At 35.1% G+C, this 13235-nt stretch overlaps 2 protein-coding genes across 2 annotated transcripts; one reads left to right on the forward strand and one right to left on the reverse strand.

Moving 5' to 3' along the window:
- Positions 1-830: 830 nt before the first annotated feature.
- LOTGIDRAFT_140448 (hypothetical protein) lies at positions 831-1592 on the reverse strand (the record flags this gene model as incomplete). The annotated part of the gene is made up of 1 exon (XM_009050217.1): positions 831-1592. A coding segment is annotated over one exon (762 nt), but the record flags the coding sequence as incomplete, so codon positions are not given.
- A 1540-nt stretch (positions 1593-3132) lies between these two features.
- On the forward strand, positions 3133-7502 carry LOTGIDRAFT_140415 (hypothetical protein; the record flags this gene model as incomplete). Its single annotated transcript, XM_009050218.1, has 4 exons — positions 3133-3223; positions 3512-3846; positions 4472-4561; positions 6942-7502. The coding sequence occupies 4 exons, from the start codon at positions 3133-3135 to the stop codon at positions 7500-7502; spliced, it is 1077 nt and encodes a 358-aa protein (XP_009048466.1).
- Positions 7503-13235: the final 5733 nt, after the last annotated feature.

Here is a 13235-nt window from a genome sequence, read left to right on the forward strand (position 1 = left end):
TAAAAACTTCTATGTAAAGCACTGGCCAAGGTCTGGAATGATAAAGATTGAGAGGTTGTGTGAAGGAATGATAAAGATTGAGAGGTAGTGTGAGGGAATGATAAAGATTGAGAGGTAGTGTGAGGGAATGATGAAGATTCAGAGGTAGTGTGGGGGAATGATAAAGATTGAGAGGCAGTGTGAGGGAATGATAAAGATTGTGAGGGAATGATAAAGATTGAGAGGTAGTGTGGGGGAATGATAAAGATTGAGAGGCAGTGTGAGGGAATGATAAAGATTGTGAGGGACTGATAAAGATTGAGAGGTAGTGTGAGGGAATGATGAAGACTGAGAGGTAGTGTGAGGGAATGATAAAGATTGTGAGTGACTGATAAAGATTGAGAGGTAGTGTGAGGGAATGATAAAGATTGAGAGGTAGTGTGAGGGAATGATAAAGAATGAGAGGTAGTGTGAGGGAATGATAAAGATTGAGAGGTAGTGTGAGGGAATGATGAAGACTGAGAGGTAGTGTGAGGAAATGATAAAGATTGAGAGGTTGTGTGAAGGAATGATAAAGATTGAGAGGTAGTGTGAGGGAATGATATAGATTGAGAGGTAGTATGAGGGAATGATGAAGACTGAGAGGTAGTGTGAGGAAAAGATAAAGATTGAGAGGTTGTGTGAAGGAATGATAAAGATTGAGAGGTAGTGTGAGTGAATGATAAAGATTGAGAGGTAGTGTGAGGGAATGATAAAGATTGAGAGGTAGTGTGAGGGAATGATAAAGATTGAGAGGTAGTGTGAGGGAATGATAAAGACTGAGAGGTAGTGTGAGGGAATGATAAAGACTGAGGTAGTGTGAAGGAATGATAAAGATTGAGAGGTAGTGTGAGGGAATGATAAAGATTGAAAGGTAGTGTGAGGGAATGATAAAGATTAAGAGGTAGTGTGAGGGAATGATAAAGATTGTGAGGTAGTGTGAGGGAATGATAAAGATTGAGAGGTAGTGTGATGGAATGATAAAGATTGAGAGGTAGTGTGATGGAATGATAAAGATTGAGAGGTAGTGTGAGGGAATGATAAAGATTGAGAGGTAGTGTGAGGGAATGATAAAGATTGAGAGGTAGTGTGAGGGAATGATAAAGATGAACAGGTAGTGTGAGGGAATGATAAAGATGAAGAGGTAGTGTGAGGGAATGATAAAGATTGAGAGGTAGTGTGAGGGAATGATAAAGACTGTGAGGTAGTGTGAGGGAATGATAAAGACTGAGAGGTAGTGTGAGGGACTGATAAAGATTGAGAGGTAGTGTGGGGGAATGATGAAGACTGAGAGGTAGTGTGAGGGAATGATAAAGATTGAGAGGTAGTGTGAGGGAATGATAAAGACTGAGAGGTAGTGTGAGGGAATGATAAAGACTGAAAGGTAGCGTGAGAGAATGATAAAGATTGAGAGGTAATGTGAGGGAACGATAAAGATTGAGAGGTAGTGTGTGGGAATGATAAAGACTGAGAGGTTGTGTGAGGGAATGATAGAGGTTGAAAGGTAGTGTGAGGGAATGAAAAAAATTGAGAGGTAGTGTGAGGGAATGATAAAGACTGAGAGGTAGTGTGAGGGAAGAAAGGAATCAGAGAAAAAAACAATTAGAGAAAAAAATATAAAATTTTTAGTTACAAGGGACGACTGCTCGAAGTGTGCTTATAAGTTTTTATTTTGAAAAGTCACAAAGCTACAAAGCCGAAATTTTGAACACATATCCACGTGGGCCATCTAGATATTTAGAAAAAAACAGAATTGAGAAATCTCCCATAGGGAAAGTTAGCCCAGGAAAAGTTGCCGATATTCTGCTCTCTTATAGGCCATATAGACGGAAAACGTCCAATAGCTAACTTGTGCAAATGATTGTATGCTATTTTTGGAAATTCTTTTTCAGCCATATTGGAAAGGTTTTAATGCGATTTCATGGAAAAGGTTAGAGGAGGTTCAATTGAATTACTTGAATGAGTCCACATGTCAACTCGTCGACAGTTATGAGTATAGGCCTACAGCTGCGTTTCCTTTAGTACGGATCCGGTGCGGCTCCGGTCCGAGTGTTGACACGGCACAGGGCAGGTTATGTTTCCGTAAATGCGGTTAGTCATGCGGCAAGGGTCTCTTTTCGACATGGCATCGGTGTTGTCACGTGTCGAAGAAAGAGCGAACTTTGGAATTCCCCTACCTTATATTTTTAGCTTTTTGCGGTGCGGGCTGCCCAAACTGTGTTTTCATATGTGTGTTTCAGGACACGGTTCTGTATCCGGTTCCGTACCAATCGCTACATGGTCCGGTTCGAAAAACCGTACTGGATGTCGCATACGGAACCGTATCTATTCTGCACCTGTAAATAAGGAAATACTCTTACTTATTTTAATGAAAGTGATTTTTGCCGTATCCGTACGAAAGGAAACTCAGCTTTAACTCACAGTTAACTAGTCTACAACCTTAGTCGACTACAAATAATTTATTTGGCTAACAATTATAAGGCATAAAGGCCTTTTTACAAGTGAACCCAAACATAAAAGAAACAATTTTGACATAAGATATCATATATACACAATATATACAATCAATCAATCAAATACAATTAAAACGATTATTGTGTTACAGATGATATTGCGAAATAACAATATTCATCTAAATGGTGATGAATCCCCCCAGTTGCCTACATCATGATGTAGGCCTAATATTTAGAATAATTTTCAGGTAGGCCCTTTAATTTTCGACGTTTTTGATACCGGTAGTGAAAAGATTGCATGCTGTCCCTTTCAAATTGCCATTTGGAATTGAAAAGTATATTTTTGCACGCTGTTTAATTCTGGTTTAAGCACTTTTTTTTTATATATTTAACGGACGTGTAAAAATATAATGACCAGTAAGTGGTCATTAGTCACACCCACACCACTGACGAAAGGCTGGGTGATCTGGTCATGATATTAATCAAGGTCGATTACTCACACTTGTTGACAATCACGTGACCTGTAGAGAGGTTGAGAGGGAAACGCCGGTGTTGTCAGATTAGTTATCTAAAAATTATTTACGACTCATTTTTTGGGGCTCTTTTTGACTATTTGGATGTATGACAAAGGACTTAATTCATTCGCTTCATAAAGAATAAGATGGATATCGTACGCAGCCTTTCGGACCAGAAACATGTCCAGCGTTTCCAACAAGTGTGTGGCCTGGAATTTCAGAATGATAGGAATTTGTGTCAGAATGGCCACTCCCACACGTCAAATGGATTCGTTAGCAACGGAGGAACTGCGTACGATGATGTGAAGCTGACCAGGAATGGAATTAAAAACGGTTTCGCCACAAATGGATACAACAACCATAAATTTGAAAAAGATATCAATGCTAACCACAATGGGTTTTCTACCTCTCATCATGAACTCAAGAATGGTTTTGTGCAAAATAACCAAAATTCCATCCATAATAGTAGCAACATTGTGCAAAATGGAACGACACCAAACAGTCTGCTCAATGGTTCCAAATCAGCTAAACAACATTATACAATCAAATATTCTTTGCCATACTATCTTGCTGCCGTTGGTGCTTTCATGGGAGACGAGATTTTCTATCTGACATTTTACCCTTTTGTTATTTGGAATATGGACTCTGTGTTGGGTCGACAAACTGTTTGGGTTTGGACCTTGGTGATGTATCTTGGACAAGCAACAAAAGACTATCTCAAAGTGCCCCGCCCGCGTTCCCCTCCAGTTATTCACCTTGAAACTCATCATTTGAATGAGTTTTCGTTGCCGTCAACCCATGCCATGGCAGGTACTGCTATGCCTGTTGTAATGGCTTATTTATTGTTATTACGATATGAGGTATGTATTGCATCTCTCTTGATTTTTTCCTGAACAACTATTACAGCTTCTTGCCTGTCAATCAGCTTCAAGCTTATTAATATTCATGAGAACGGATTCATTGAGACAATAGTTTTATACCAGTTGTGGAACCAGTACACTGATTTGCGGTGACTTCAATGAGATACACTCATTACACTGACCCCACAACTGGTATAAAAACCTTTGATCTGTTAGAGACTGTAGCAATGAGTGACAATGGCGACAGTCCATCTGAACACTGTCATGCCCGCTCGTAATCTTACATTGAAGCGGACGGGGGTTGTTTGGTATCTGTCGATTTGTACCCACAATTCGCGGGGAACTAGCCAAAATCTTCCTGGGTATTCATTTACACTTGTAAATTCTAGTTTACTTAACAGTGAGTTACTGACTCCTTTTATAATCTTTAGTAATTAACCGGGTAACAAAAGGTTATTGCCGACGATTACCCGGTTAGTAAAATTCACTAACCGTTTCAACACTAGTACTAATGCTAGTCTATATATTCATCTTTGTGAGATAGAGTGGCTCTATTCTGTGTTTATGGTGGTGCTTTACCACAAAGTTATCCAAATGCTTACAAATTTTTTTTTGATTCTTTTAGTTTCCAGTATGGCTAGCTATTAGCTGTGTTCCAATTTGGACTGTATTGACATGTTTAAGTCGGCTGTATCTTGGTGTCCACACAATACTAGTGAGTATTATTTTTATACACCCACACATAAGTATGGGCGTATATTGTAGTTGCCCCTGTCGGACAGTTCGTCGGTCCGTCCGTCCACATTTACCTCGTACTCACTCTACAGGCTACATTTCTCTATGGATTCTTTTGATTGTTTGTATGTGTGTCAATATCATTATAAAGATGTGCACTATTGAATTTGGTGATGATCTGATAATTTTCTTGAGAGATATCGTATAAAACTCTGATATCGCGTTCATTTTTTTTTCACTTTTTGGCTCGTGCTCTTGAGAGATATCGGATAAAACTCTGATATTACGTTCGTTTTTTTTCACCTTTTGGCTCGTGCTCACTCTACGGGCTACGATATAGAGTTTGTTTTACAGTTCACATTTAGCTCTTTTTTAAGCTGCTGGTGGGCGTATTCGCTTGCGAGACTTGCCTCAAGCCTATGTGATACATGAATACGGTATGGTAAATGTTCATAAAAACTTCATGTTCTGACCCCACAAGTATGTCAAAATAATTGTATCCATCTTAGTTTATGTTGTCTTGAGTTATTATGAGATTATGAGTGGTTATAAAATGTGTCCCTTGATTCAGTAGACTGTCATTTATCTCATTTAATTGAGGAGCTAGTTCTCTGCTTAAAGATGGGTTCCCTTATTTTCATTTATATAAATGAATATGCTAATACTTATATGAATAGAAAGTAGAGGTGTTCTAATGACTTGGAAAAATACCAGTTTGTCTCACATGTCCATAATTAATTCATAATTAGCTAAATTAGAAGGGAATTACCAGCAGAATTCCAATGAGTGACCGATAAAGAAAGATCAAAAAGTCTTTTTTTGTTTATCCAGACTGTTCATACATGGACATTTACGATTGGCTAAAACTCTTAATTTTATGCAATAAGAACATAATGATATGATTAAGAATACATGATAATTCATTAGAAACACCCATTAATTAAATAGTTTGCTTAATTTGATACTCAAAAATAAGGAAACCCATCTTTAAGGTTGCAAACTTAAGAATATTAGTAAAAATTAGTAAATTTACTAACCAAACATGTTTGTGAGTAAAAGATGCCAATTTTAAGCATGAAATATAATTTTGGTAGAATCTATTACGTCTAGAATTCAAACAGGGTGCTTTTATTGTACTAAAATCATTTTTTTTTTATGTATTTTTTCAACAGATATAAAAAATGATGTCTTTAATCAACATTAAAGCTAAGATTCCATATACGTGTCATGCGGACATAAATGGCCCTTGCGGATCCGTCATGCGAAAAATTGTTAACTAGCAGTACAAGCTAGTTATTAGAATGAACCTTAAACATTTTGTCACTTGTCACAGCTTGTATCATTGACAATAGCTTGACAAGTTCAATATAGTGTACTGATGTGTAACAAACATTTATTATACTGTGTAAATCATTTATTTTCATTAAAGATGGCTTCCCTTATTTTCATTTATGAAAATGAAAATGCTAATACTTATATGAATAGAAAGTAGAGTTGTTCTAATGACTTAGAAAAATACCAGTTTGTCTCACATGTCCATAATTAATTCATAATTAGCTAAATTAGAAGTTGCTTGCAGAATTCCAATGAGTGACCGATCAAGAAAGGTCAAAAGGCCTTTTTTTGTTTATCCAGACTTGGAAAAATACCAGTTTGTTTTACATGTCCATAATTAATTCATAATTGGCTAAATTAGAAGAGAATTACTAACAGAATTCCAATGACTGACCGATCAAGAAAGGTCAAAACGTCTTTTTTTGTTTATCCAGACTGTACATACATGGACATTTATGATTGGTTAAAACTAAAATTATATGCAATATAAAAATATAATGATGATTAAGAATACATGATAATTCATTAGAAACACCAATTAATCTAATAGTTTGCTTTCCATTCATATAAGTATTAGCATTTTCATTTTCGTAAATGAAAATAAAGGAACCCATCTTTAAAGGGATACTATGTCTTAGAATAAACATGAAATTTAAAAATTTTAAACTTGGCCAATAAGAGTATATATTCATCAGTAGATATACCTGGTGTTATGAATAACATAACAAGATCCTTATATAATCTGATAAATCCAAAAAACTTAGTAATTATCCATAAACATGCAATTAACTATTGAAAAACGCTTAATATTATGATTTTGAAAGCGTTTTTCAATAATTACTTAGTTTTATGAATTTTCCAGATTTTACAGGGATTCTGTTGTAACTTTATGACACCAGGTAAGTTCACTGATGAATATATACTCATATTGACCATTCTTGAGAATTAAATTTTATGTTCATTCTAAGACATAGTATCACTTTAAGAGTAAAAATCAATTTTATTTTATTTATTTTATTTTTCAGGATGTGTTATGTGGTATTGTGTATGCTTTGGTAATCATGGCAGTCACAATGCCTTATTTAAGTGAGGTAGATATTTTTTTCCAGTCTCATCCTTTATCACCATTCGTAGTCTGGATTATCTGTTTAGCTGCTGTCACTGTGTGCTATCCTGCTCAAGGTAAAGATGTTGCGAAAGGCTCAGGTGTTCGTATTGTCGCTATTTATATGGGATTTTCTACTGGAATGTGGATGAATTATCAGTTTGGATTATCGACCATACCCGAAACATCACTACCATACCACATTATGACCCCTTCTTTAAACTGGGTCATTTATAGTCTGCTTCGTTTTGTTTTCGGTGCTGTACTATTAGCTGTTGTTAAACTTGTCCTGCAAAAATTAACAGTACGTTACTTTTCTTATTTGGCAAATTTAGAAACGCCAAACAAGCTTCATCCATCAGTGGAAACAAGTTATATAATTTCTACATATTCTGTTGTTGGCTTTTGCCTTACATCTGTGATTCCTTATATGTTCCAATATATTGGAATTTCCCGATCAGCGCAGTCTGAGATTTTTTAGTGAAAAAATTCTGTATTTAAAGTGATACTACGTCTTAACATTAACATAAAATTGAAGAATTTTAAACTTGGCGAATAAGAGCCAGTAGATATACCTGGTGTCATAAATAACATAACAGGATCCTTATATAATCCGATAAATCCAAAAAACTTAGTAATTATCCATAAATATTCAATTAACTATTGAAAAACACTTAATATCATGATTAAGCGTTTTTCAATAATTACTTAGTTTTATGAATTTTCCAATTTTCCAGATTTTACAGGGATTCTGTTGTAACTTTATGACACCAGGTAAGTTCACTGATGAATATATACTCATATTGACCATTTGGAGAACTTAAATTTTATGTTCATTCTAAAACGTAGTATCCCTTTAAGTTTGATCCAAGCTATTTAAAAAAGATATAGTCATCTACATATTTGCTTTACTAGATGATAGAGCTCAATTTGAGCTGTCTCTGTAACAGTTTTCAGAATTTCACTTTCCAGTTGACCCAGCTGTAAATGGGTTTGAATGATATGGGAAGATCAATTCCACCAGGTTTGGTCACAGATTAGTTTGTAGCCTGGATCCTTCTGATCCGAAGTTTATGTTCTTGTAAGAAATGGTTGTAGATTTTATGGAATCGCAAGAGAACTGGTTGTCTGATTTATATCCTGAAAAGGGATAAGGACAGCACAGCTTTTTTATTTGTTGAAGCAACTTATATCTATTAAAAATATCTTTGCTCCATAAGGGTGAAAATTATGTCATGTGCAGTGTCTTGCAATATTTCTTGTCTTGGATGAACTTTGACCTCTCATCAGGCATTGCCAAATATGAAGTGTGAAAAACAAAAGAAAATATTTTATTTTCTATACCTTAGCTCTCATTAATTGTACAGAGCTTCATTATTTTGATTATTTTTGTACTCTTTGCCTTTATAACTTACCAAAAAAACTTTTGCCAAATGATAACCCCTCCTTTTTTGGCATCCACTTGACTTTTGACTCCTTTTCTTACTGCAGCATCTTGCTCAAACTTTCAGGAACCAATCAACAAATTCCTATATTTTTTAATAACACTGATTTTTGTTATCTTCATTTGATAAGCTTATATTTATCTTCAATGTGAAAAGTGCTACTTGCAATTTTTTGAGCTAAAGATTTCATATTAGGGACAATTCTAGGCTTACTTAGAGATTCAAAAATTACTTGTCAGACCTCCAGTCTAGTTAGCAAGCATCATAACTGGTTGAGCAACTCTCATTGTGTGAATTTAAGCTAACAGTGGATATAATAAGTCCTTGCCTTAAAGATGGGTTTCCTTATTTTTTAGTATCAAATTAAGCAAACTATCTGATTAATTGGTACTTCTAATGAATTACACTGTATTCTTAATCATATCATTATTTTTTTTATATTGTATGTAATTAAGAGTTTTAAACAATCATAAATGTCCATGTATGTACAGTCTGGATAAACAAAAAAGACTTTTTGACCTTTCTTGATATGGTCACTCATTGGAATTCTGCTTCTAATTTAGCTAATTATGAATTAATTTTGGACATGCGAGACAAACTGGTATTTTTCCAAGTCATTAGAACACCTCTACTTTCTATTCATATAAGTATTAGCATTTATATTTTCACTAATGAAAATAAGTGAACCAATCTTTAAGGTTGTAGTAACCTAGTTTCTTTTGTATAAGCTTAAAGTAGTCAGTAAGGATCCAAATTATTTTGAAGATTTGCCTAAGGGAGTTCACATACTCTCCACTTTGATTTGGCTTCAAGGTATTATAACAGTACAATGCAAAGTAATATTATTTAACAATGTGAACTCTCTAAAAGATAAAGACAACCCATAGGGAAGTGTGGTTTCAATTTCTATAGTTAAGCATTCTTTTTCTTGCTGGCGATATCTTTTTCTTGCCATGCATGCATGATCAAAATGGAAGGTTCAAGAAGTTTGGTCTAGGTCTTCATTGGCAGGTGTTGCATGCAAGTTTGGGAATGCTCAAATTCCACTCTTTGTCAATGTTTCTTCCTTTCAGAGAGTCCACTTAGCTGAAATTGTTTATTTGGCCTTAATAATTAATTCAATATGTAGCAGTACCCTGAGAGACTGTCCACTCTTCTCTTCCAAGAATTATTAACCTCTCTGATACAGTTATGACTGATATTGTGATGCCATCAACTGCACTGGAGAAGGTTTTGCCTGAAAGTGACCATTAAGGTAATTGAGAAATTGGAAGTTTGTTTTTGTTTTCAAGGCCTACATAATTTGATAACATTATAGATAACATGATAATTATTGAATCAGATCTGAACTTTAACCCTTTGCTGTCAAATTATCGTTGGATTTTAAGGTTATCAGTTAAGATGTTATCTCATCTGCACTATCCTATCCAGAAATGTCCTATTTCATTTAGTCTTGCCCTATATCAGCACCCATAGCTGCTAAGAAGTCCAGGCAGGGATTTCTACTTTAGCACTTTTTTGCGTCTTATTTTGATTGGTTTGAAAGTTAGCAATTATGAGACTATCTCATATTAACTTGTTATTTCATCAACTAAATTGTTACCTTGTTACGTATGTCACATCTCTTAAAGGGATACTACGTCTTAGAATAAACATAAAATTTAAAAAATTTAAACTTGGCCAATAAGAGTATATATTCATCAGTAGATATACCTGGTGTCATAAATAACATAACAGGATCCTTATATAATCCGATAAATCCAAAAAACTTAATAAAAATGCAATTACCTTTTGAAAAACGCTTAATATTATGATTAAGCGTTTTTTCAATAATTGCTTTGTTTTATGAATTTTCTAGATTTTACAGGGATTCTGTTGAAACTTTATGACACCAGGTAAGTTCACTGATGAATATATACTCATATTGACCATTTCGAGAACTTAAATTTTATGTTCATTCTAAGACGTAGTATCACTTTAACCAATAGCAGAATTTTTATTGGCTCAATATGTCCTTTAACTCATTAACCTGTGGCCTTATTCTCGAAAACTTCATTCCGTCATCTGATTGGTCAATCACTAAAAATGAATTTAAATTTAGTTTTATTGTCCAATCAGATTATTGCTTTTAAAAAATCTTAATTTTATTCAAGATAATAGTAGTTTTTTTTTTAGAATAAGGCCCAAGGATGTCTAACATATGTCAAGATTTATAACCTTGCTTCTTTATTTTTGAAAAACGTAAGACTAACCCTGTGTTTAAACATGGGACAGAGACCTGCTTAGATTTGAACATACCCTTTGCTAAAACCCTTCACACAAAAAAGACCTGCTGAGATTTCAACATACCCTATGCTTACACTATGGGGACCTAAAGTGTCTTAAATTGAGTCTCTGCTTAAGACCTTTTAGAAAAACCCTCTGCTGAGACAATGTGCTTAAGACTGGTTAGACTGGCTCTTTAGGGCAGCCAAAGCTTTGATATTTGTGTAATTTTGTAATCGCTTAGACCTAGTCATCTCTGCTTGCACTCTCTCCTTCAAACAACTCTGCTTAGAAGAGTCTTTACTTAGAAAGACCATTGCTAAGACCGAATCTCTCCTCAGAAAGACCCCTAGAATACCTGCTCTGCTTGAAGATGGGTTTCCTTGTTTTTTAGTGTCAAATTAAGCAAACTATTTAATTAATTGATGTTTCTAATGAATTATCATGTATTCTTAATCATATCATTATGTTCTTATTGCATATAATATAAGTTTTAACCAATCATAAATGTTCATGTTTGTACAGTCTGGATAAACAAAAAAGACTTTTTGACCTTTCTTGATCGGTCACTCATTGGAATTCTGTTAGTAATTCTCTTCTAATGTAGCTAATAATGAATAATTTTTGACATGTGAGACAAACTGGTATTTTTTCAAGTCATTAGAACACCTCTATTTTCTATTCATATAAGTATTAGCATTTTTATTTAGATAAATGAAAATAAGGGAACCCATCTTTAAAATCTTCTTTCATTTTAACAAGAATATTTTGCTGAAAATTTACAGTGGGAAAACAAAAGTTTAAAATATGTGTTATTTTGTAATTAGAAAGTAGATTTTTATATGAGTTAAATTATCCTCATTAAAAGGCTACTCGTTCAGGTGTACTGTGATGCCATTACGTGGTCTGGTAAACCGATCTTGTAGCCTCTATGATCCAGTGATATGACAAGTATTGTGTCGTCCCAGATTTGATACTTTGATCACATGGACTCTATCATCACCCAGTCATAATAATGTATAATATTCTATATTTTATATGTATATCGTGCAATCTTTTAGCGACATCTCAAGATTTCTCATTTGGTGTGTGCACCTTGCAATGACATATTTTCCTCTTGTGTCAAATAAAAGCTGCTTAATTCAACAGAGAGCCTGCATAAACAAAGAATTGTATATCATTCAGGAGAAGTTCAATTGCTGTCAGCGATATGTGTCCTGTAGAGAGAGGATCTGTTATTGCTTTAGGACACGCTTATTGAGAAAGGAAAATTGATTTGATAAAATTTTTTAGGTTTACTACTGAAGCACATGTATACTAAAGTGCTGACCTTAATGTCTTATGACGTTCTTCGAGTGTTAGGGCGCTTAGCGCTTATCTATTGGGCAGTGTGCTTTAGCCCCTCTCTCAACCCAGGAGAGCATTGACAAGTCTGTCATACTTGAAGAACTGAAGGACTGAAATTGAATAAATTTGCTAGTTGAGAGATGTCGCTATTGGGGAATATTATTTATGGTGCCTTTTTATTGGTAGGGCCAAACGACATTTGTAGTGCGTTTATGTCTGGGGTAAAACCCACCACGCAGGCAGCTGGTTGTTCTGAATGTCATAAGCAACTATAAGCGTTGGTTGACCTTAACATTATATTATATTCTAAGATGTATTTTGTATTCTTATTTTATTTAATATGTTAAATCAACTTTTATTGTCAATTCAGAAATTTTTTTTCTTTTCCATATCTTGTTAATAAATTAGTGTTGTTAGTGTTGTCTTGATTTATCTCATGGAGCCGCGGTGGCTCAGTGAGTTGGACGCTTGCTCGCTAACCTGAAGGTCTATGGTTCAATCCCGGCATAGGTCGAGATACTACCTTCGGATTTTTCAACCCGGTTCCCCCTGTCAGTGATGCAGGTAAGAGGGGCTGACATGGAAAAAGCGTCTAGTCGTTCAGATGGGACAATAAACCGAGGCCCCGTGTGCTACAGGCTGTTCACGTTAAAGATCCCTCGACAGTTTGAAATCGAAAAAGAGCAGGCTAATGCCGCTGTCCTGGCAAAATTTCCTTCATTGCTCCCTGCATGGCGTTGCCCGTCTTCATTAGCCCACACGGTGTAGGACGTGAGACTCCTTTCAATTCATTTCATTCCTAGCGGTGTACAAAGAATTAGGCTACTCTTGATATAGTTACAATCCCTACATTATTCTGTCCTATTAAAAGCCCATCGCATGGTTGAGTCAATCTATTTACTAAGATTTATTTACTATGTTGGTGGGCCTACCATTTGAGTACTATATGTAAACCTTTATAAGACGTTGCTAAGTTTATTTTGTATATGTATATGGGCATCACTCAGTTTATGGACACCTCACAGATCAGTTTCGTACCTGTGGCGTTTCAGGGGTTCAAAGCCTGGCCTTCCCAGTTGCAAATATTATCAATGACTTTAAATGCTTGGTGCTGTCGGTGACCCCCTATTGACACTTCAGTGTACCGTAAACTTTTG

Source organism: Lottia gigantea (assembly GCF_000327385.1).
Source record: "Lottia gigantea unplaced genomic scaffold LOTGIsca_147, whole genome shotgun sequence".
Classification (NCBI taxonomy): Eukaryota; Metazoa; Mollusca; class Gastropoda; family Lottiidae; genus Lottia; species Lottia gigantea.